The sequence below is a fragment of the Ciconia boyciana genome, chromosome 18 (genome assembly GCF_034638445.1).
Source record: "Ciconia boyciana chromosome 18, ASM3463844v1, whole genome shotgun sequence".
NCBI classification, from domain to species: Eukaryota; Metazoa; Chordata; class Aves; order Ciconiiformes; family Ciconiidae; genus Ciconia; species Ciconia boyciana.
Genome location: NC_132951.1, coordinates 3,577,632 through 3,600,202, shown reverse-complemented (window position 1 = coordinate 3,600,202; position 22,571 = coordinate 3,577,632). Strand labels below are relative to the sequence as shown.

Sequence of the window (22,571 nt, the reverse complement as noted above, 5' to 3'; positions counted from 1 at the left end):
TGTTGCGGATTCCAGTGGAAGAGAAACTTAGCTGAGAAGCCCTGCTGGTGAGGTCACTGGGACAGCAGCGGGATTTTTTAGCTCTTTTCTAGAAGAATCTCTGTTTACATCTCTCCTCTCTGCAAGGTGTCTTGATGGTTATCAGTTGTCTCAGGTGATCCCACTGACTCCTGCTGACTTGCCCTAGGATTTTATTGGTTGGGCTGAGGTTTTTTGTTTGATTTTTCTCATGGCTTGATACTTGTGATGGCCAGAAGGTTGTACTGCATTTGGGCAGGGGCCAGCAGGGGTCATGCTCAGGAGGAGATATCTCAGTAGGTCCCTCAGCGGTACCTGCGGCACAGAGATGAGCAGGAGAGGTGGGGTGATGCCTGCTGAGATGAAGTCGCTCGGGGGCTCCCCAGGATCCAGAGGGGATGTGGTATTCCATCACCACCTGAGATCAGAGGGGCTATTCCCTGCCAGGTACTTGCAGCTGTTAAATGCGTGATCCCGTGGTGTGATGCGGTGCACGGGGCTCTGCTCCATGGACAGCTTCTGGAGGTGGCTCGCTTCGTCATACAGGCTACATTTTATTCCTCCAAAATCTCTGACTTGCTGTCTTCCTATGTGCTGGAAGCCACGATACGTCCATTTGTTCCAGCTGATACTACACACCCTGGTCTCACCTCCAAGGCTGTTATGGTTTATTGTATGTAGCATGAGGGAGACATGCTTGGTCATTGCAAGGCCAAGCTATTCACCAATTAAGGGCTTGGATAACATAATCAGCAGGCAGTTAGCAAGTTTTAAAATAACATTGTTTGGAAATTAACCTGCTCTTTCCAGGCCTGGAGGTGTGCTGACCCTCGTTTTGCTCGTGTTGGTAGGTGTCCTGAATGGTAACGGCGTGTGTACATGAGTGGAATGTGAAATTTATAGAGCATCAGTGTGTTTAACGAGGGAGTAGCCTCGGGGTGCAGTTACCGAGAGCTGGTAAGCTCTGGATCTGGATGGAGACTTCTCCACGGTTAACGTGTCGCCAAACTCCAGGTGAAGGTTTTAGACCATGTATTGGGGCTGTGGAGTGGAAGAGCCTCTGGGATACAACTTAAAATCCTCCTTGGAAAGCAGACCTGTAGTGGTGTCTCGGTTGAGTCCTGCCTCCTTTCCAGGGACCAGAAAGGTGGTTGGGGTCCGTCTGCTTCACTGCAGGTGCGTGACTTTGTGTCCAGCCAGCTCCTGCTGCTGCCCAGGATGGGGCAGCACCATGGGGCACTTGGGCTGCTCGCTCACCGCTCCCCAGGCCGGTCTTGGGCTGACCTTCTGCAGCCCTTTGCTTTGGGGACCACAGTTAGAAGGACCAGCAGGCCAGAGAGGTGAAGGTTTGAGGTGATTCCAAATACTTTCCAAATAGTCTTTTCATCTCGTTGCATGCCCTTGGCACGCAGCGCCGAGCCCCAGTGCCTGGAAGTGGCTGTGCCAAAATCCTGCAGGTCCTTGACATTGCCCTGCTGCATAGTGCCCTCATGAGCCTGGATTTGCTGCAGAGGCATCCCAGCTTCCCCAGTCCATCCGTCCATGGAAGGGCTCCAATCTGCAGTGCTGGGCTCCTCGGGGTTGGCCTTGACAGGTATCGTCAGCGGTGGGTCGGTGTTACTGCCATCCAAGGACTGTCGGCAATGGGAGTTGTGTTGGGCGCTCACCAGCCCAGCGCGGTGCTCGTGCTTTGGTCTGGGGTAGAAGTGCAGCTACTCGCGTCGGCCAAAGATCTGGAATGAGCAGTAGAAATGCTACTCTGATGTTGAGGGGGGTGTTGCAGTTTTGGTTCTTGGGTATCTGAGCTCGGAGGCATCCGGGAGCAGGAGCAGAGACGTGTGAGGGTCAGGGCCCTGTTTTGGCACCGCCGGCATAGCAGGGTCTGATCAGGGTTGCAGAGCAGGGGCTCTGAAGGGCTGAGGAAGCCCCAGTTGGACTTAATAGCACAACTCTCTTTGCACATCTATCGCATGTGACGCTGGGAAGTCTTTGCAGCACTCCGCTAGGTCTTAGTGACACCAGAGCGTGGCAGCTCCCATCTGCCTGCTTGGAGAGCCCCAGGACAGTTAGAGATGCCCACCTGGGGACACCCCAGTCTTTGCTTTGACATCCAAGTCTTGCTGGTAGAGCAGCTCGGCACTGCTTCCAGCTGGCCGTCTGGCCGAGGTGTGATGGTGCCCGTTCAGACTTGCACGCCCTTGTCTGGCCTCTGCCTTCCTCGGTGCACGGCAGCGCCTGGACCCATTGCAGCACCTCTGTCTACAGCTCTAGCGTGCATCCAGCGGATCGGGTCGCCTCGTCTCACCTCCCTGTGTTGGTGAGTGCCCCGCGCGCAGGGGTCTGCAGTATGGGACGATGTCGGGGTTTCCACATACGTCAAGCGAGATCTGCTTGGTGCCTCAGTTTCCCCCCCATGTGCTGTTGCTTATCTGAACATCAAAACCTGTCTTGGTGAGAGACGGAGCAGCACGACCTGCCGGGCGCATCCCAGCTCACGGAGGTGAATTAGGTGATGGAGGTGCCTGTTGGTAAATGCAGTGCTCAGTGTGAGAGATGCAGGATCAGGACCGCGACCAAAGCCCGTGTGCGGGGTTGAGGGGGTAGGTGTCTGGCTGGGTCCTGCGGGGAGCCCTGCCCCAGCATGGAGCAGCATCCTGCCCACCGCCCCACGCGCAGTGGGGTTCGTGCCCTGCTCGCGGCCGGTGATGTCCCGCGTCTGGGTCTGCAAAGGGCTGTTGGGAGCCTGCGAGCGGTGTGTGCGCTGGGTGTGCTTCCCTTGCAGAGCAGTAATTAATGTCTACTTCGAGCTTTCACCCGTCACGTCCTCCCCTTCCCCCATGGCAGTCTGGAGTTAATATTGGAAAAATCAGTTAAACAGTTAATGTTTAGGCCCTGGTTATTAGGCTCTTGCACATTTCCAGCAAAGGGAGCGGAGTTGCATTTTAATGGGAAACTTTCACGCTCAGTCAAGTTGCAAAAATTTATTTGCGCCGAAGTAATTTTCTTTTAACAAGTTTTCACCCTAATTCCCTTCCCCAAAATCTGAATTTAATGCTATTTATATGGGAAATGGATTTATTAAGTTTTAATGATGCTATAACATTGCCCTTATTTAATAGAAGGGGCACCCTGCAGGCAAGCGGCCTTGTGGTGGGCTGGGTGCCGGGAGGAGGTGCCGATGGCGAGGGATCCTGTTGCTTTGGGCTTGATCTAAAGTCGGCGTAGCTGAGAGCAGCGGTGCCAGGCTTTGCTTGGAGCTCCAGGGCTGTGCAGGATCAGTCCCAGGCTGTTGCAAGGGCTGGGGCTGCAGGGCTGAGCCTCACCTCCTGCTGCCGATTCCTCCTCATCCTCCTGTGTGGCTCCTCGTGGGATGTGACACTACCTGTCCACCACAACTGTCCCCAAGAGGAGCAACGAAAGGAGCCTTTGGCACTGGTGCTCTTCACTCTGTCAACTGCTCTGTCCCGTGTCCCCTTGCTGAGGGAGCCGGTGTCAGCGGGGCGACGGGGACCCCAAGGACCATACGCTCCCCGCTGGCATCGCTGCCTGGGGGGTGGAGTGTTTGTGAGTGTGCAGTGGTTTATTTTAAGATGGAAATTATCTGCTGTCGATGAGCAGCCGTGGAGGAGAGCACGTCCCCACTGCTCCCGCCCAACCGGTGCCTCCTTGCGCAGGGGGATCGGAAAAAGACCCCCCCAAAGGCACTCGCGGCCGGTTAACCCATGGAATAGCTCCTCTCGGGGCAGGTGGAGGAATGTGGCTGTCGACAGCGGGATGTGCAGTGCCACCGGCTCCCGCCCTCGCGCCTGCTGCCTGTCGGCGGCCAGAGCCCCGCACGCCGGCTTCGGGATGGGCTGGGAGAGTGACCCTGTCGGGGAGCGGCCCGGGAGAGGGGGGGCCTCTCCCCGGCCCCCAGCCCCTATTAAAATGTTAGACACAGACCTCCAAGTCAAAAGGCAGGGCGACAGACGGCCCTTTCACAGGGCCTGCTGCTCCCCACAAAAGGGGGGTTTCCAGGGGAGGGGGGCAGGAATGCGGGCTGCGGCCGGAGGGCAGAGCCACCACCATTGTCCCTGCTCCCTCGGCGAGGGCGTCATGTTGACACAGGGATTTCTGCCGGCAAAAGGTGTCGGAGGCAGAGTCTTCCCTCCCTCCCTCGCCGTTTCCTTGGTTAAACTCGGCAGCAACAGAAATCCCGGGATACAGATCCCGGGAGCAGATACCCGTCTGCTCGGAGGTGCTTTACGTCCCTCAGGCCATGGTTTCCAAGGGAGCGAGGGTTTTGTTGCTAATAACTATTTTCAGGAGCTTTGCTTTCCTTGCAGCTTCGTGGCTGTGAGGTTGGGGGGAGCCGGATCCATCGCTATCCGGCTGTTGCCATCTCTGCCTACTCGCTGTCTCACCGAAACAGCCCCGGCACGAATTGCTCTGGCTTTCGGTAGGGTTTGTGCTGCAGGGGCACCCATATGCTCTGCAAAACCCCCATCTCCTCCTCTTTATAAATATCGGAGCTAAATATAGCTTGTTTAAACTCTCGGTGGCTGTTCAGATCCTAATCTCAGGTTTTATGTTCAGGATTAGAAGAGTGGGATGGTGGGGTCACGCGTGTCCCGGGTGGGAGTTTTCCATATTTGGCTCTCGGCAGCGCGGTGTTTAGCCAAAACTTGGTTTGAGGGGAAAAGGGGAAAAAAAAAAAAGAGTTCATCATTGCTTAGTGAGATGGTGACACCGGCACTGCGTGCGTGCCAGAGCTCCTGGGAGCAAGGCAGCGTGAATTCACCCTGCACAGGCAGCAAGTGTGGGCAGCACTGCGTCCAGAGCGGGTGAAAATGGGCATTTACCCCAAAAGGGATGGGGAAGGGAGAGTGGCCTCGGGCACCAGCAGTGCTGGGCTGGCGGGTGGCCTGGGGAGGTGGAATTTCCTCATCTCCTCCAAACTCCGACTTTTCCTTCTGCTGGCTTAAAGAATAAAACATTTTTAAAGGGAAAACGTTTACAAATGAAAAGTCAAAAGAGGGAGCAGTTGCAGCGGGCGCTCTCAAATGCCCCAGCTGCTGTAAGCACCACGGAGGAAAAGAAGAGCCAGGCACCTTCATGGTGTCTAACAGGCACGCCAGGCACCAGCGTGGGCACTTGCTTCAGGACCTGCCCCGGATGCTCGCCCCTGCCCCGCGGGCGAGGCATTTGCCGGCCTCAGCCCAGGTTGTGTTCCCTGGGGATCCTCTGCTGAACCACGTCCTTTACGGTCACCCCATAAATGGGCTCCTCCAAGAGAAGGAGCAGGGACCGGGATGAGCGGGGAGAGCAGAGCTCTGCGCAGGGCAGCCCGCTCCCGCAAACCATGTGGCTGTGCGGATTTACACCGGCAGAGGATATAAAAAACATCAACTGGGGGGAAAAACAAATATTTCATAGCAGCCATTGTTGAGGGTGGGAATGAGGCGAGTTTTGTCTTGGTCTCTTCCTTCAACATCTTTCATGTTTATTGTGAATGAAGCTCCATTGAAAGGCAGCTCCTTCCCAGGTAGCCGGTTACCACCCAGTGAATAGCCTGGCCACTTTGCTTAGTAATGGGATTATATTGTTTTTCATTACAATGGAAACTTTGATTCCCAAACTATCCTGACTAATGTCTGCTTAAGAAACACAGCCATTTTTTTTCCCTCTGCCCTTCACGCTGGTAGGAGGAACAGGGCTCTAGCACGTTTTTCCCCACTCCTGGCTGTGAGTATATCCAGCTTTGGGAATTCCTTTAGTTTCTCTCCAGATGAAAGTCTGGGTCTTAAAATCTCAATTAGATGGCTTGGGCTAGGTCAAAAATGAAATGGAACAAAAAAAAAAAACACATCAAAGACTTCGGATTGCAGTTTGCTTTTTTTAATTAAACAAGACTGGAGATCTGCTCTTGCTTTATTAACCTGATGTCACTCGAAGTAACCTGCTGCTTTGCCAACCACCCTCCCTGTGTGAAACTCTGTTTTTTTCCCAGGCTGGTGTCCCAGAGTGTTTAATAAAGCAGGGCCTGGATGGGACTCCATAAAAAAACCACCAGTTTGGTCTAGCACTGGTTTTTGGTGCTGGGAGCCACGTCGCGGCTGCCGGAGGTGTTTGTGCAGCCATGCCGGCGCCGGGGGAGCGCGGCAGGGCTGGCGGGAGCTTTGGGGTGCATCGCCTGGTCGGGGTGCCCCACGTGGGCGAGGGGGAGCTGGGCAGCTCTGCCTTCTCTGCCTTGGCTCTCCTGGGAGCCGTGGCGAAGCCTTTGGTTTCTTAACGGACACGTGTGCCAGAAACCACAGAGCGAAGCTGCAGGTGAGGTGCGGTGAGCCTGGCGGTGCCGGCTGCCGGGAGGGGGCTCAAGTGGCCCCCGCCAGCCCCCGGCTGCCAGGGCAGGAGGGAGCATCCACGGCCCCACGTGCCCCAGGGAGGTCAGGGCAGCGTCCAAAAGCGTTCCCCATCTCCCTGCACCCATCTTCCTTCTGCTGGCTCCAGGGGTGCCGTGCCACCCCGAGCAGGGTGGCGATGGGACCAGCGTGCAGGGTGCTGAGCTCTGCTTTCCCAGCGGGACTGTTTTCCAGGCCTGTCTGCCTTCCCCTGGCTCCGGAGCATGCTCCCACGCTCGGCGGGGTGTTTCCAAGGCGGGCTGACGCCGCTGGGAAGCCGTCCTGTAGACAGTCGTGTGCACCTGCGGTCCCCAATGATGCTCTGTGCAGGAACACGGGAGGGGCTCGTGGGGAGGCAATGGAGTAAGAATGGATGGAATAAAGTGGAATGGGAAGATGCAGTAAGAAGCAGATCTCTTCTCTCAGTGACACGGGGACATATCCCTGAGCACCGGCCCTTTCTCTGGTCGGACTGGAGCTGGCGGACATCAGGGTCCCCCAGGCTGGCACCGAGCAAACGTGTCTTAGGGGGAAGGGTGTAACTTCAGAAGAAAGCTGGGGCGTTGCTTCCAGGCTGTGCCAGGTGGGAAGCCACTGGCACAACTGGAAAAGTGACTCTTGTGCGTGGATGCCTGATGGAAAGCAAGTTTAACGCCCAGGGTCTGCAGCTGCTGGGGCTGCGCAGGGGAAGGTGTGAAAGCAGGCAGTTGTGGTTCCCGTTCGTAAGCCCAAGGATGACGGTTACCCCGAGAGGTGTGGGGATGATGGGGTAGGGTCATGTCACCGCTCTGCAGCTGGGAGCAGCGTGCGGTGGCTGTGGTCCTATGTGCAGCTAAGGGAAACTCTCCTGCTGGATATTTCTCCTTCCCTCAGCCGTTGCCAGCAAACACGTGAAATCCGAGTGTCCTGCTCACGTTTGGCCACTTGCTTCGCTCCGCAGGGTCCAGACCACGCTGGCACAGGCGTCTGCTCCGTCACGCGGCGCGTTTGCTGGTGCAGAGGGCTTTGTGTGTGTGACGGTTCCTCGGTGGGGACCCTCTGCACCACGCAAGGTCACGGTCGTGGTTTCTGAACCACCTCTGCGCTGGGGTGGCTCTGCCGGGGACTCTGGGGAGCAGGGAGGGCGGCTCGTCTGGGATGGCTGCTCTGGGCCACGGGTACCACGGAGCAGAGAGCGGCATCCCCCACAGCCCAGCCTGCGCCTGGGGACACGGCTGTCGGGGTGGGGGCTGCTCCCCCCAGCAGGGGAGACCCTGCACCCAGCGCCCGGGTTCGCTGCTGCCCCAGGGAGTCTCCTGGCCCCATTAACCTCAAGTACCCCCAAAACGGGGCTCGAGTAAAGACCTGAGCCTCCCCTCCTCGGCTTTCCCACGGTGCTCATACCTTGGGGAAAACAACCGCGGCCGTTCATGCTTCCAGCAGATGAGGGTGAGGAAGAGGTTATGTGATGGCAGCGCAGATAAGAGGCAGCCTGGACGCGGGGCCAGCGGCTGGGATGGGGCTCCCCGCCAGCCCCCTGTCCCCACCCGCAGAGCGGGGCTGCCCCTTGGACCTGCCCCGCCATTGGGAAGGGGACGGGGGACAGCTCCTGCACGTCCAGTGGCCGTGCTCCAGCTTACACCTGGTTTTCATTTTGCTTGTTGGGTTATTTTGTGGATTTTAAGCCCGAGGTGGGTTTCACCTCCAGCCCTGCTGTGGTCTCGGCCCTCAGGGGCTAGGCAGGAAAGCAGTGGGTGGTGTGAGCGTGGCCGTTCTCAGCTGCGGGGCGATGCAGGCTGAGCCTCTGCCGAGCCCCCTGCATCCCCCATGCACCCAGCACCTCTGAAACACCCCCCAGCCCCTGGGCTGTGCTTATGCAGGGCTGACGCATCCCAGATTTGAACAAAGCCCCGGTGCCACCATGCGGGAGCCATGCCGGGGCAGGGTGGGCTGTGGGAGCGCCTGGGTGTCATCTGTGTCGGCCGTGGCAGATGGCAGCTTAGCGCAGAAAGGAAAACATTAGTCTTGGGTCAGAGGTCGCAGAAACATCTGCCTCGGGATGCTTTCAGTGCCTGCATTGCTGCGGAGGGACAAAACCTGTTGCTGGTGGGTTGGAGGAAAAGCCTTGCGCGCTGCAAGCGGGGAGGGAGCGAACAAAGGGCCGGCAGCGCGCGCGGAGCTGCATGCACGGAGCGGCCGGCACGGGGGCCGCGGGCTGGTGGGGGGCCGGGACGGGCACCCCAACTCTGCCAGCACGGCTCGTGGGGTGATGGGGGGGTGCTGGAAGCCACGGCAGCCGGGCAAGAACACGCGTAATGCAAAGCTGGGGCAGCGGCGTGGCAGCAGAGCGTGTTGGCTGTCTGATATTTCTGCGGCTCATTCGTGCTTTTGATTATATGATTTGCCGAGCTTTTCTGGAGCCTTGCTGAAATAACTGCAGCGTTGGGCCGTTGTTTGTAACTTGTTACGGATGTGCAGCAGACACAACAAATGCACGTGCCCACACTGAGCAGATCCAGATTTGGCCTGGGGTCGGCGCTGGGAGCGGGGTGGGAATTCAGGGCCGCTGTTCCCGTTCCCAGGCCATCCCCCGGGACTTGCTGTCTGACCTTGGGCAAGGCTTTCTCCATCACCCTTCACATCGCCCGTGAATCATGCCGGAGATTTATGGGTCGGGAGCGCGGTGCATTATTAATTGCGCCTCCCCCCTCGCAGCGGTTTGCGCTCCGGGCACGGGTGCTTGCTCGGGGCCAGCGTGGAGGGGTAAGACGCGTCACAGCCCCGTGTCGTGGGAATCCAGCCCCCAGCCTCTGCCTGACTCCCCGAAACAAAAAGCCACCGGGATGGACGGCAGCCCCAGATGCTCGGGGGGGTGTAAATCAGTGTGTTCGCACCTGCAAGGAGCACATGCAGCATCCCCATCCGCAGGGATGGGGACCAGCTGCTGCATTGCCTGTCCTGCCTGGTGCTTCGGTGACAGCCCCGGTCCCTTGGTTAGGTCATGGAGAAAATATCCTAGAAGTGAAGAGCTGTGAGACTGTCCGCCCTGACTTGGTCCTTGTGCCGGCACGGTTCTGGGAGAGAGAGCATCGTGCATTGGAGCAGGGCTCGGCCATCACCCTCCGTCGCTGTTTAAAACGGCGGGGTGGGTCGCGGCTGGAGCGTTTGATGCCTCTTCAGCAGGTTAATGAGTCAACGGAAACGTTTCTCAGCTGCGTGCTCAGGGGAGGGAGAGACACCAGTATTTTTAGCCATTCCTGCCTGGGTTGGGAACGGGGTGTGCGTCACGCGTGGGGCTGGGAGCGTGGCCGCGCTGGCCTCTCCAGGGATTTCACGGAGGCTCCTCAGGACCCCAGGGAGCTCAGCCGCCTTTCACCACCTCAAAGCTGGTTTCTAATGGTCCTTCTGAGCTGTTTTGATCCTGGAGCACCCGCCCTGTCCTCTGCCAACACATATATCTATAATTAAAGCATAGCTTTAATGTCTCTTATGCTAATTTCCATAAGCTCCTTGGGGATTGGTTTGGGTAGCCCTCGCTTGGGAAATGCCAAAGGAAAAACCACAGGGTGATCTTCGCCTGGCTGAGCCCGTGGGGACATCCACGTCTGCTTACCTGGGAGCCCTCACGCCACCACACGCCAGTATGTTTTTTACAGAAAATAAAGCTTAGCTCCCTGGGCTGAACTTCAGGAGAGGTTTTTAGCCCCTGGAGAAGTAGGTGGACACATGATGAGGTTGCAGCACGGCTGGGAGCTGAACCTGGCTCTGCTGAATCCAGACTTTCCAGACCTGGGAGAGCTGAAAAATAACTACGTCTTGGGCTGGCCTTATTCTTCACCTGGTTTTTGATCTCTTGCTTTGCATGCAAAGCTTGTCTCCAGGCTTTCCTCTGCAGCCAGGACTCTCTAAAGCTGTTGCAGTCATTGGGCTTTTAAATGCAGCTCGAGAGTCTCCGGCGGTGAGTGAGCTCCGGGACCCACACGGGGAGGAAACAGCGAAGTTCATCCCGTGGCTTCAGTCCACAGCCACGCTCTTCCCTGCCTAGTCTCGGACTTGCTGTTGCAAACGTGGGCAGGAATAGCGTTTCTGTGCAGAAACTTCTACAGGTGATGCAGGAGCGGTGTCGGAGCCGCTGGGTGCGAGGCTGCCCGTGGGCATGTCCCAGGCGCTGCCATGTGTGAGCAGAGGAGCGTCCAGTGTCCTTGTTTCGTACTCTTGCTGAGCAGTGGTATCGCTATCATGATAGTGATATCCCTTCTGTCAGAGACCTTTTGCTCTGAAACCTTGAAAAGAAACTGAGATGACTTAGAAAACGTGGAAGGAATTTGAGAGGGCTCCCTGAGCTGGTGCAGTGTGTGCAATAGGTATGTGAGGGCTGTCCCCGTCCCCGCCACGGCTGTGGTTGTGATTTGGGAATCACCAGGCATCCGCAGTGGGTCTGTGCTGCGCAGCTCCGCTCTGCGCGATGCAAGCTCCTCCGTGGGTTATAGTAGTGACTACCGGATTTTAAGGGTGCCTGTGTTGTATCGCTTTTTTTCTGAGGAGTTGCTTCACCGGCACTTCTCAGTGGCTGGAAATACCCCCCTTGCAGGAAGGAGAAATGTGATGCATGAGCGTACCCCAGTCCCGCCTGCCCACGCGTGCCCATCGCTCAGCTCAGCCCCTTCTGGCCGGGGCAGACCTGTGCCGAGCCCTTCCCCGGCGTCTGCCGCACCCTCCTCACTTCTTGAGCTGATTGCGTCCATAAACCAGCTCTTAAAACAAACAAATAGAAAGCTATTTTAAAAAAATCTGCAAACTCCATGAAACTTCAGGGGTTTCCTGAAGCAAAAGCCTGGGAAGCACCCAGGCAGCCCAGCCTGGCACAGGCAGCCCCCAGCCCGGGCACTGCCTGTGGCCCCAAGCCCCCTGTGCCTTCAGGCAGGGGCTGCCCCCCCGGGGAGTTCCTCTGATAACTAATTAACCTCCTGACTAATAACCATGCCCAGGCTCGGGCTGGGCTCTGCTCCGGCTTCCATCCGTGAGCTCAAACCACCACTTGCCTGCACTGAAATTGGAAACGGTCCGAAAACTAATTGGGTGGGAGGGCTTTCGGCTCCGTGCCCCTCGTCCCGGCCTCATTTAAGCCCCGCGGTGCAGGAACCCCAACCCCAGTGACAGTCCCTCTGGCCGCCCGGCTCGGCCTGGGATGCAGAGCGTCGCCTCCCCGTCCCAGCTGCCCATGGCAGCACTGCCATGAGCCGAAGCCCGCGCCGTGGCGGTTCCCGCGCGCTCGGCGGTTCCCGCGCTGCCCCCGGGGCTCTTTGTCCAGCATCAATTTTTTTTTTTCTTATTCGTTTTTTTTTTTTTCTTTTCCGCCTTTTTCTCCCATTGGAGAATCTCATGACGCTTCCCTGTCTGCCAGCCGCCGCGAGAGCCCGGAGGATTGTTTTAAGAAAAAAAGCGTGTGTGGTGCGGGGAGGCGGGGGAGAGCGGTGCTTTTAACAGATGACTGCACACTTGAGCGGTTTGCCGGTGGCGTGCCTGCACCGGCTGCCCGGGCCCCGCACAATGGCTCCTCTCAGGCGGCCGCGGCCCCAGCCCTCGCGTTCCCCCGCGCGGGGCCGTGGCGCAGCCACCCAGAAGCGCCGTTGCCCCGCGGCCGTGGCACCCAGGCTTGGAGCCGCCAGCGAGCCGGGCATCGGCCGCGGGCGCCGGCAGCTGCTCTGCCTCATTAGGATGCACACCTGCTCCCCGACGCCCTTTGTGTGCCGAGCAGATGCCCTGATTTATTATTATACACATTTTCTTTTTCATTTGGCCTGGATAATGCTGTCTCATTAACTCAAAATGTCTCCGAATCCTGACAAATTCTCACACAATCCCCAACAATGAAATCAGAATTGGGTTAAAAAAAAAAAAATAGGGGAAGAGGAGAGGGGGAGTGGGGCTGAAACGTGGTCCTGCCGCCGGCACGGCATGGCAGAGCACAGCGGCTCCGGGCTGGGGCTGGCTGTGGGTGGGGGTTTGCTGGCTGTGCTTCACCGGAGGAGCCCCACGGTCTTGTTTTGGGGTTTGCAGGCCGGTGGGGTTTGCAGGTGAGTGCTCCGCAGGGCTGCAGCGCTCCCCGGGACCCTCCCTGCTCGCCCCAGGGGGACTGCCTGCCGCGGGAGCCTTGGAGGCCACGCACGAGGGTCGGGGACGCAAGGTCCCACCAGCTCGGGTGGTGACAGGTGCGAGCACGTGGTGGGTGCCCTGGGCCCCGACTTGCCAAAGCACAGCGGGGACCACGGTCCCCCAGTGCCCGGGTGCTGTCGTCTTCCCTGGCCATCCCCTCCCGCGGAGGTTGCCTTACCCTGAGCTCGCGGCAATGCATGCAACTGCCCCCAGATTTATTTCTGCTCTCAAGGCTTCTGATAGCAGCCGGCAGCCCAGCATGAGCTGAGCGTGGCGTGCCCTGCTCTGCTGCGGTGGCATTGCCACCGCAGCGTGGGACAGCAGCGTGCCAGCATCGTCTCGCTCCTCCCATGCCCTACTTGCGACGGCTGCTCGGCGCAGCCCAGCCAGGGCAGAAAATCCCCCTTTGGAAGCGGTGTAATGTGAGCAGAGCTGGTTGGGGACAAAACGCGTGGCATCTCGTGTTGCAGACGCGATGCAAGAGATGCTGCACAGGAGGGTTTGTGCTGGGGAGGTGCCGAAGGGCCTTGTCCCCAGGATCTTCATCGGATGTTGAGTGCCCTCGGTCTCTCTGTGCACAGCTTTGCTCTGTTCTCCCTTTCCCGGGGGGCAGCTCCCCGCTCTGTGGGGTCCTTTGCCGGCCCTGTGTCCTGCCCAGCCTCTCCGGGATTTGTCCTTGCGTCGTGTCCCCGTCCTCTGCCCCGGTCCTGCAGCAGGCAGTTGCTCCAGCCCTGTTGGCCAACGGTGACAGATGGTCGAGCCGGTAGCCACGTCAGGGAGCCTTTTCTCAGGGCCCCCTACGCAGAGAGACGCGGCAGCGGGGGCCACTCGTCCCTCCTTGTGCAGGGTTTGTCATGGGGGAAGATCTCAGCCAGCTGCGAGGAGCAGGAACGTGTCCCACCTGCTACCAGCCAACGCTGAGCCCGTGTTTGGTCATGTTTGAGTGATTTCTGAGGATGGAGGGAGGAGAAAAATCACCCTGATGGAGCGGGGACCCTGGTGCAGGCAGGGGCACAGGGCTATCCCCGTGCTGCTCAGCCCCGTGGGCCACTGCAGGGTTTCCTCTCCTTCAGGGTCTGTAGGTGCCCTGGGTTGGGTGCAGGTATGGGGTGCCCCTCCCGCCTCCACCACATCCCCCCCTGTGTCTCGGTTTCCTCTTCAGTAACGGGGGGGGGGGCAAAAAAAGCATGTTGCGATGAGAAGCGGGACGTCAGCACTGGAGGCTGCGGTTTTGCAAGTCGGTGCAGGCTCCTCGATGGAGGACGCCTTTGTTCCCGGCACCTCTTTCATCTTCCTCTTCTCAGCCCAGCGTGGCCAGGGCAGAGCCTTGCAATTGCCAAACCCGACGCGCCGGGATGCAGCGCGGGGTCGGGCTGGGGGAGGCGTTCCCGGAGCCGGTCCCTGGGGTGGCTGGATGTCCCCAGCCCCTCGGGGCCGATCCCGCTGACGGCATCTCTCGCCCCTGCCAGGTGTAGCGGTGCCCACGTGGGCGAGCGGTGCCAGCTGCCCAACCCCTGCCTGAGTTCCCCCTGCAAGAACGCCGGCACCTGCACCCCGGTGGTGCGCGGCAGCACCGTGGACTACACCTGCACCTGCCGCGTGGGCTTCACCGACGAGCTCTGCCTGACGCCCCGCGACAACGTCTGCCTCAGCAACCCCTGCCGCAACGGGGGCACCTGCGACCTGCTGACGCTCAGCGAGTACAAGTGCCGGTGCCCGCCGGGGTGGTCAGGTGAGGCGGTGCCGCCGCGCAGCGTGGGGACACGGTGACGTGGATGGGGCAGGGAGAGGGGCAGCCTACGCCGGGGATTGCTCCTGGAAGACCCCTGCGGACGGAGAAGGGTGCTGCCTCTGATTTCGGCTTGCTCCGGTGCTGGGGAAAAGGAGCAGGGTCTGCAAACCTGAGCAGGGGCTTGGGAGGGTCCCTGGCTGGGTGAGCTGCAAGCCTCCTGCACGGGTGAGGGTTTTACAGGGGCAGAGGTGGGAGGAATTAGTTGCACCCCCCCATTAACACAGTCCCAGAGCCGGGTCTGCACCCCAGCACAAAGATCGTTCCCACCGAATGCCTGAGCTGTGGCTTGCATCCTCATCCTCCCTCCCTGCCCTCCTCAGGCAAAACCTGCCAGCAGGCCGACCCCTGTGCCTCCAACCCCTGTGCCAACGGGGGCCAGTGCGTCCCCTTCGAAGCCCACTACATCTGCCGGTGCACCAGCAGCTTCCACGGGGCCAACTGCAAGCAGGACGTGAACGAGTGCAACATCTCGCCGCCCATCTGCAAGAACGGCGGGAGCTGCACGAACGAGGTGGGCACCTACCAGTGCTCCTGCAAGCCAGCGTACACCGGGCAGAACTGCGAGCACCTCTACGTGCCCTGCAACCCCTCGCCCTGCCAGAACGGGGGGACGTGCCGCCAGATCGGAGACACCACCTACGACTGCACGTGCCTGCCAGGTAGGGGCTGCCTCTGCGGGGGGGGGGGGACGGGGATAGGGGATCCTCTTGTGGCCCCTTTGCCGCCCTAAACAAGTAGTGCCCGATCTTCCCCCGAGTTACGGCTCTGGGAGGGACAAAAACGAGGGGCTGTGGGCTCGCTGTGCCACCTGCACTTGGGAAGACTTCGGGCAGCGATGCCCGAAGAGGAGAGGTCATCTGGGGGCTTTTTATACTTGGTGATTCACCAAAATAGCTCTTCCAAAAGAACTGTTTCAGCAGAGGCCCCTGTGCGGATGCTCATATTCCAGAATAAGAGTGCCTTTTTCCGCTTTAGCTTAATCCACTTCCAGAATGGAATAATTAGCCCGGAATAGCTATTTTGGAAAGTTTCCGAGTGCGAACGGAGCTGGGGAAGGGAGACTCTCTCCGTGCTCGCTGCTGCTCCCTCCGGCAAGCGCCGGAGCAGCCCAGCTGAATTACAGCCTCTGAAATGAAGGGCTCTTGCAGGAGGGGGCCCAGCGGGGGCTGTCCCAGGAGCTCAGCACCCTGCAAGGGAGCTTGGCACCCTGCATGCCGGGGGAAAGAGAAGCAGCTGTGAAAGGGCCCCCTGACCCCAGCAAGCCCTTTCGCTTCTGCCCTCGGGCAGCGGTCTGCGGGGCGACTGGGGCCGGGAGCGGAAGGGGCTGAGCGCGGCCCCGCGCTCCCCCCGGCCCCGCGCTCCCCCCGGCCCCACGCTGGCTGGAGAAATGAAATAGCAGAGCTTCCTGCCAGCAGGCAGCCGGCACAGCCCAGAGCCCTGCTGCCGCCCGGTGCAGCCCCACACTCGGACCAGGCTGTGTTTGCCGGGGGGGCGAGTGCCATTTCTCACCCGAGCCAGCCATGCTGGCCGGCTGCAGCAGACATGGAGGGGACGCATCTGCCCTCTCCCTTGGAAGGAAGCTGTGGGCAGCGCTAAGCTGCCTGAGAAGTCTCTCGTGGGATTGCTTTGATCTCCTCTGGCTGCCCGTAGCCCCGCAGGGGCTGGGGCAGGGCAAGGGGTAGGCGGCTTCTCTGCTCTGCACCCTGGGCCATGCTCGGCATCACCGCGGGGAGCTCCAGCCGCCCTCCGCTGTAGCTCCTGCCCCACCGCTGCTGGGGACGTGGCATCGGGGTGGGGATGGGGTCTGCCAGCCGGCACAGACGTACCCGCATCCTGCCGGCAGCCCAGCCTGGTGCCGGGGGAAGATGCGCGATCCCTGCGGGGCAGCACGGGGGATCTTCTCTTGATCTCTGACACAGGCTCAGAGGTTCAATCCCCTTCCCAAAGCTTTCGTCTGCAATAACTCAGGAGACTCGTTAACCACCCAAAATACACAGGGCCCTGCAGGATCTCCTGCTTCCCCTCCAGGCTGGCTCACCCAGGCTGGAGCAAAGCTCCTGTCCTTAGGGGCAGCGAGGTGGTGGGGCCGACCGGGTGAGCAGTGCTAGGGAAGGAGGCCTTTCCTTCCAGGACAAGCTGGTGCAGCCAGGGGCGATGCTCCACGGGAGCAGCTCTGAGCCCTGGCCCGGCGGAGCGGCATTGCCACAGGGATGGGCAGGTGGAGGGGGCAGGAGGAGCGGCGCTGGCCCTGCCCTGCCGTTCTGCTGATGAAGCACTTTCCCCGGAGCAGCCCAAGCGTTGGGCAAGTCGGGGTGAGGTATGGCCCTAGGGGAGCATCCCTGCTGCGGGGGGGGATCGGCGCTTTCACGCCCAGCTGCGGCTTCGTGGGCCGCTTCCAGGAGATTTGCATGCTGCACGAGCTGGTTTGCCTCCCGTGGGGTGGCACGGCACAGCCCCTGCTCCGGGGGGACGGGGGGTCCCTCAGCACCTCCGCCATGGCTCGCTGCAGGAGCTGCGTCGGCTTCGGACGGAGGCAGGAGAGACCGGGGGCTGTTTCTCATGATAAGAGGGTGATTGATACGCTGGTATGCAGCGCAGCAGACCTGAAACAATGTCCCCTTTTCATTCCCAGAGAGGCCTGGCTGTACCGGGTTTCTTCAAGTTAAACTAATCTCAGCTGTTTTATCATGCCATCGCTGTAGAATGTAACCCTGAGTTTAAAGTAATTGCAGTACTAATTACTCATTCGGATGGTTCAAAATGAGTTAATCCTCGTATCTAGGACATTGCCAGTTACTGCTGTTCAGTCTCAGCCCAGCTACTTAAAAATGAGGTGCAAATCAATGTTACCTGCTTTGGACTCCTACCAACAATCGTAAATAGCTGTCGGTGCTCCTCGTGCGATGGGGCGGAGGCTACGGGGGAGAGAAAAACACGACCTTTCGGGGAGAGCGAGGGGAAGACCCCCAGCTGGGCCAGGGTCTGGGGTCCCACAGAGGATGAGCCTGGGCACCCGGGTCCCTTCCCCGTGGAGGCGGAGGTGACGCTGTGAGCTGCCTGCGCGGGCGAGCAGCCTGGTCTGGGCCTGCAGAACGCCTTGGGGAGTTTGGGGGAGCTGCAGGTGCACGCTGGCACCGCGGGGAGCTGCCGCGGGCTGGCATCGCCGTCCCGACCCCGAGCACCTGGGAAGGCTGACGCCTGACGGTGGCTGGGTTGGCGGCTTTGGGGGGGTCTTACAGTAAATGCAGCTCTTAACCCAAGTGGCAGTTGGAGGGGGATGGGGTGGCTTGGCAGATGCCCTGAGAAGGGCCTGGCCGTTTCATTTCTGCTGCAGACGCCACGGGGAGAGGCCGGGGGCGGCGCGGTTTCCATGCGTGCCGCGCTATCAGGTGGAGGCGATAACGTAAACCCGAGCAGCTGGGCTCACCGCAGGAGAGGCGGGCTGGGATTAGCGCAGCACCGCGTGGGGCGGTGGTTCACCCTGCCAGGGACTTGGATCCCCCTCCGGGGGAAGCACTGCTGATGAGGCTCTTTACATCTGAAATTAAAAGTCGGTGATTCAGCACCGGGTGCCGCAAGCCTTCATGGGAGCAGCCCCGGTTCATCCCAGCTTGCCGCTGAGCCGGATCCTCTGCCGCTCGGGGCGAGCGTCTCCAGAGCCGGGGGCTTTGGCAGGCGAGCCCTGCGCCGGGGACGCCCCGTCTGCCCTGCATGGAGGAAGCCGCCGCCGCTTCCCAGGCTCCGGCAATGGTGCCCTGGCAGGCCCCATTCTGGCTCTGCGCAGCAGAACCAGGCCCCAGCAGAAGCGGGAGGGGGCCGGGGCTGAAACCGGGTGGCTGGCTTCAAAGCTGGGCTGGGAGCGCCTGGCGCACGCTCGGCACCCGGTAACGAGCAATCTGCCATCGGCAGGGGGGTGGCGGGGGGCTGAGGCAGTGGCACAGCCGGTTGGTCAGTTGGCATCATGGCAGACATCTCCTCCGCGCAGGGTTCACGGGCCAGAACTGTGAGGAGAACATCAATGACTGTCCGGGCAACAACTGCAAGAATGGGGGCACCTGCGTGGACGGCGTCAACACCTACAACTGCCAGTGCCCACCCGAGTGGACAGGTAACACCGTCACCGGCAGCGAGGGTGGCACGGGGCTGCCCCGGGGGGTGCCGGGGTCCAGGTGGGGAGAGCTGTCCTGCTTCACAGTGACGCTCATGGAGCCTGCAGGAGCTGGGCAGTGCCAGCCTCATGCAGGTGCCCCGTCCCCTGGCAGGTCAGTACTGCACTGAGGACGTGGACGAGTGCCAGCTGATGCCCAACGCCTGCCAGAACGGGGGCACCTGCCACAATAACCACGGCGGCTACAACTGCGTCTGCGTCAACGGCTGGACGGGCGAGGACTGCAGTGAGAACATCGACGACTGCGCCATGGCCGCCTGCTTCCACGGGGCCACCTGCCACGACCGGGTCGCCTCCTTCTACTGCGAGTGTCCCCATGGCCGCACAGGTGAGGCCCCATCCCATCTTACCCCCTGCTCGCAGTGGAGGGTGGCAGCTCCCTGCATGTCCCCTGGCTCCTAGCTGAGGTCTCGGTGCATGGTGACTTGTGTGACCATCACCCTTGACGTGCACCTGCCTTTTGCCGCCCAGGTTTGCTGTGCCACCTCGATGACGCCTGCATCAGCAACCCATGCAATGAGGGCTCCAACTGTGACACCAACCCTGTCAACGGCAAAGCCATCTGCACGTGTCCTTCGGGGTACATGGGCCCAGCCTGCAACCAGGACGTGGACGAGTGCTCGCTGGGTGAGCGCCGGGGCTGAGCTCGCACGAGTGGCAGAGGAGCAGCTGGGGAAAGCACCGGTGCAGCCGGGAGCTCACATGCAGCCGGGAACGTGTCCTCTGAGCCGCGCTTGTGTGTTGCAGGAGCCAACCCTTGCGAGCATGCAGGGAAATGCATCAACACCCAGGGGTCCTTCCAGTGCCAGTGCCTGCAGGGCTACTCGGGTCCTCGCTGCGAGATCGATGTCAATGAGTGCCTCTCCAACCCCTGCCAGAACGATGCCACCTGCCTGGACCAGATCGGGGAGTTCCAGTGCATCTGCATGCCTGGTGGGTGGGGTGGTGGGCACAGACCCCTGCCCCGGTGCTGGGTGCGGGCGGCGGGAGGGCTCCGGGTGCCCCTGAGCTTCAGCTCGGTGTTGGTTTGGGTGAGGAGCCATGGGAGGCGTATGTGCCCGGGGACAGCACCGAAAAGAAAGAGCTTGGTAAAGATTGTGCGGTCTCCTGCAGCAGTGGGGGGATGGGAGGTGAGAGTTGGGTACCTTCAGCCCTGCTCTGGACTCCTTTTCCCAACCTTGCTGGTTCGGATCAAGCCAAGGTCACAGAGATCCATGGTGGACAACCGTGGAGCAGCTTGTGCATCGCATCTCACCACCTGTAACACAGTTCCTGAGCTGCCTTTGTAAAGACGGGGGGACCAAATGTGCCCTGGCGTAGCCAGCCCATCCTGCACGTTGTGCCGGCCCCATGCCGCGGTGCTGACGGTGCACTGGGTCTCTCCGCAGGTTACGAGGGTATTTACTGCGAGATCAACACGGACGAGTGCGCCAGCAGCCCCTGCCTGCACAACGGCAACTGCCTCGACAAGATCAATGAGTTCCACTGCGAGTGCCCCACTGGTACGTGGCATCCGTCCCACTGCCATCACGGTGGAAACAAAGCTGTGATGCATCCCAGCTGGAGCCGGGAAGGAGCTGAAAATGGGCTCCTTAAATTTCGGAGCCCCCCAAAATGGGGAGAGGGGGCTGAGCACCTCTCGGTGCTTTTGGTGCGGGGTTCCCCTGTGGCGGTGAGGGGCTGAGCCCCGCGCAGGCGATGCTGCTCCAGGTCAGGCCCATGGGAGAGGGGAAGGAGGATTAAACCCCACGGCTTTGCACTTGAAAAGGCCTCTCTTTGGGAAGGAGGGCTGGGGGCCGGGGTGGGGGGGGCTGCACCAGCGGCTTTGAATGCGGTGTCAAAGTCACGGGGTGGAGCGGAGAATGGGGAGACGGTTAATCTGTGAAAGGAGGTTTTGAAGTTCAGAGACTTTGCTCCTCTAGAGATGTAAATAAGATGCTCTCAATGGTCCCCATGGAAACCCGGCGCCCCGGCCGGGACGCGGGGACCCGGCGGCGGCAGGGGGAAGGCTGGCGGGTCCGGCCGCTGTGCGGGGACGTGACTTCTCGCTCTCTTCCAGGCTTCAACGGGCACCTGTGCCAGTTCGACATCGACGAGTGCGCCAGCACCCCCTGCAAGAACGGTGCCAAGTGCGTGGACGGCCCCAACACCTACAGCTGCGAGTGCACCGAAGGTGAGGGGTCCCCGCATCCCGGGGGTCTCCGGGGGTCCCGCCTCACCGGGCAGGAACAAGCCACTTCCTGCCCCGCGATGTGCCATAAAGCCACGTTGCCAAATTATTAACAAGCGCCCACCTCCCCAAGCACCCGCCGTGGGGGTGTCCCCGAACTCCCCAGCAGCGGGGTTGGTCCCTGCTGATGTGACTCCCGTGGGGCAGGACTGTCCCTGTCCCACGCGTCAGCGGAGCGAGTCGAGCCCCATCGCCCGCCAGCCCCAGAGCCGGGCGTAACGAGCCCGGCGCTCATTAGGTGTGGCCCGGCAGCCGCCGTCCCGCCGTGCTCCTCGCCTCAGCGGCGGGCAGCAGCAAGGGGGAAGGCAGGAAGGAAGGAATAAAGCTGCCTCTATGGGGACGCAAGGTGCAGGGCTGCGGGGGCTCGCCGACCGAAACCCAAGGAGCGGTTGCACAAAATGATGACTTGAGCCCTGGTGGCAAACAGTGGCTCTTTTGTGGAGCAGCTCCCGCCAGAAATCTTCCAGCTGAATGGCCTCTAATTAGTGTCTTGCAAATGCCAAGCCCCGATGAAAAGCTGCTATGTGGGCTTGGCGGGGTCTAGTCAAAGCTGTACTTTGTCCTCAGCTCTCCACCCCCAAACCCGGCAGGGAGGGAGCCGGCCAGGAGAATAGGATATGCCGAGGGGGGAGGTTATTATTCGGGGGTGCCTGCGGCCGGCCCCCCCGCGCACTCTGGGACGAGCCGCGGGCGAGCGCGGGGCCCCGCTCCTGAGCCGAGGCGGCTTAATGCGGGTCATTGTGCGCCCCGGGACAAAGCCCGCGAGCCGGGGTCTGACCAGCCCCGCTGCTGGCGCGCCAGGGCGCTCCCCTGCCTGCGCCCCGCTCACGGGGGTCCCGGGGCTCGCGGCAGGGTGGGTGGGCAGGTCAAGCCACCCCGGTGCGCTGCCTCACACCTGGCCAGGGTGGGAAGGAGTGTCCCCCATCCTGACCCCGTATCCCCCATCCTCACCCCGTGTCCCCCGTCCTGACCCTGCGTCCTTCCCACTGGTGGCAGGTTTCTCGGGCACTCACTGCGAGATCGACATCGATGAGTGCGACCCCGACCCGTGCCACTATGGGACCTGCAAGGACAGCATCGCCGCCTTCACCTGCATCTGCCAGCCTGGCTACATGGGCCACCGCTGCGACATCAACATCAACGAGTGCCAGAGCCAGCCCTGCAAAAATGGGGGGACCTGCCAGGACAGGAACAACGCCTACAACTGCCTCTGCCTCAAAGGGACCACGGGTGAGCGGGAGGGACCCCCTAGGGGGTCCACGCGGGTCAGCCGTGCCGCGTGGCACCCTGGTCCCATCCCCGTCCCTGGGCGGGTTGGCCCTGGGCTGCCACCAGCAGCCGCCCCGATACTGGGGCCAGCCGGGGGCATCCTCGGGGAGGGCGAGTTCTCCCAGTTTGGTGCCCGGCTCTCGCAGGAACCGTGCCCCAGCCAGGAGCCGGGGAGCCGCTTGTAGCAGAGGCGCTTTGTTGTGGAGTGGCAGCAGCGGTCAGTGCCAGCGGGCTTCGTTTTGCCTCGTCAGCGGGGCCGGGGACCCCCTAACGGCACCACTCTCCTCCCCAGGGCCCAACTGCGAGATCAACCTGGATGACTGCGCTAGCAGCCCCTGCGACTATGGCAAGTGCATCGACAAGATCAACGGCTACGAGTGCACCTGCGAGCCGGGGTACACAGGTGAGAGCAGGGCATGGCGGCCACCGTGGCACCCTGGGGACCTGGTCTGGATCCAGCCTCGCGCCGGGGAGCCCTGGGGTGTCCCCTGTGCCCGCGGCGGTGCAGGGATGCCTGCAGCTGGTGGTGCCCCATGCAGCTGGGGTGAGGTTGCGGCGAGGAGGGGAGATGCTGCCATC

At 60.9% G+C, this 22,571-nt stretch overlaps 1 protein-coding gene across 2 annotated transcripts in view; it reads left to right on the top strand.

Annotated features, from left to right (window-relative positions):
* The window catches only part of NOTCH1 (notch receptor 1), a 44,653-nt gene that overhangs the window by 5,527 nt on the left and 16,555 nt on the right, over positions 1-22,571 (top strand). For both annotated transcript variants that reach the window (XM_072882989.1, XM_072882988.1), the window contains exons 3-12: positions 14,003-14,265; positions 14,646-14,984; positions 18,311-18,433; positions 18,588-18,821; positions 18,965-19,120; positions 19,241-19,426; positions 19,882-19,995; positions 20,553-20,666; positions 21,720-21,953; positions 22,285-22,395. In XM_072882989.1, the coding sequence (XP_072739090.1) occupies positions 14,003-14,265; positions 14,646-14,984; positions 18,311-18,433; positions 18,588-18,821; positions 18,965-19,120; positions 19,241-19,426; positions 19,882-19,995; positions 20,553-20,666; positions 21,720-21,953; positions 22,285-22,395 (1,874 nt within the window). The remainder of the gene's footprint in view (positions 1-14,002; positions 14,266-14,645; positions 14,985-18,310; positions 18,434-18,587; positions 18,822-18,964; positions 19,121-19,240; positions 19,427-19,881; positions 19,996-20,552; positions 20,667-21,719; positions 21,954-22,284; positions 22,396-22,571) is intronic.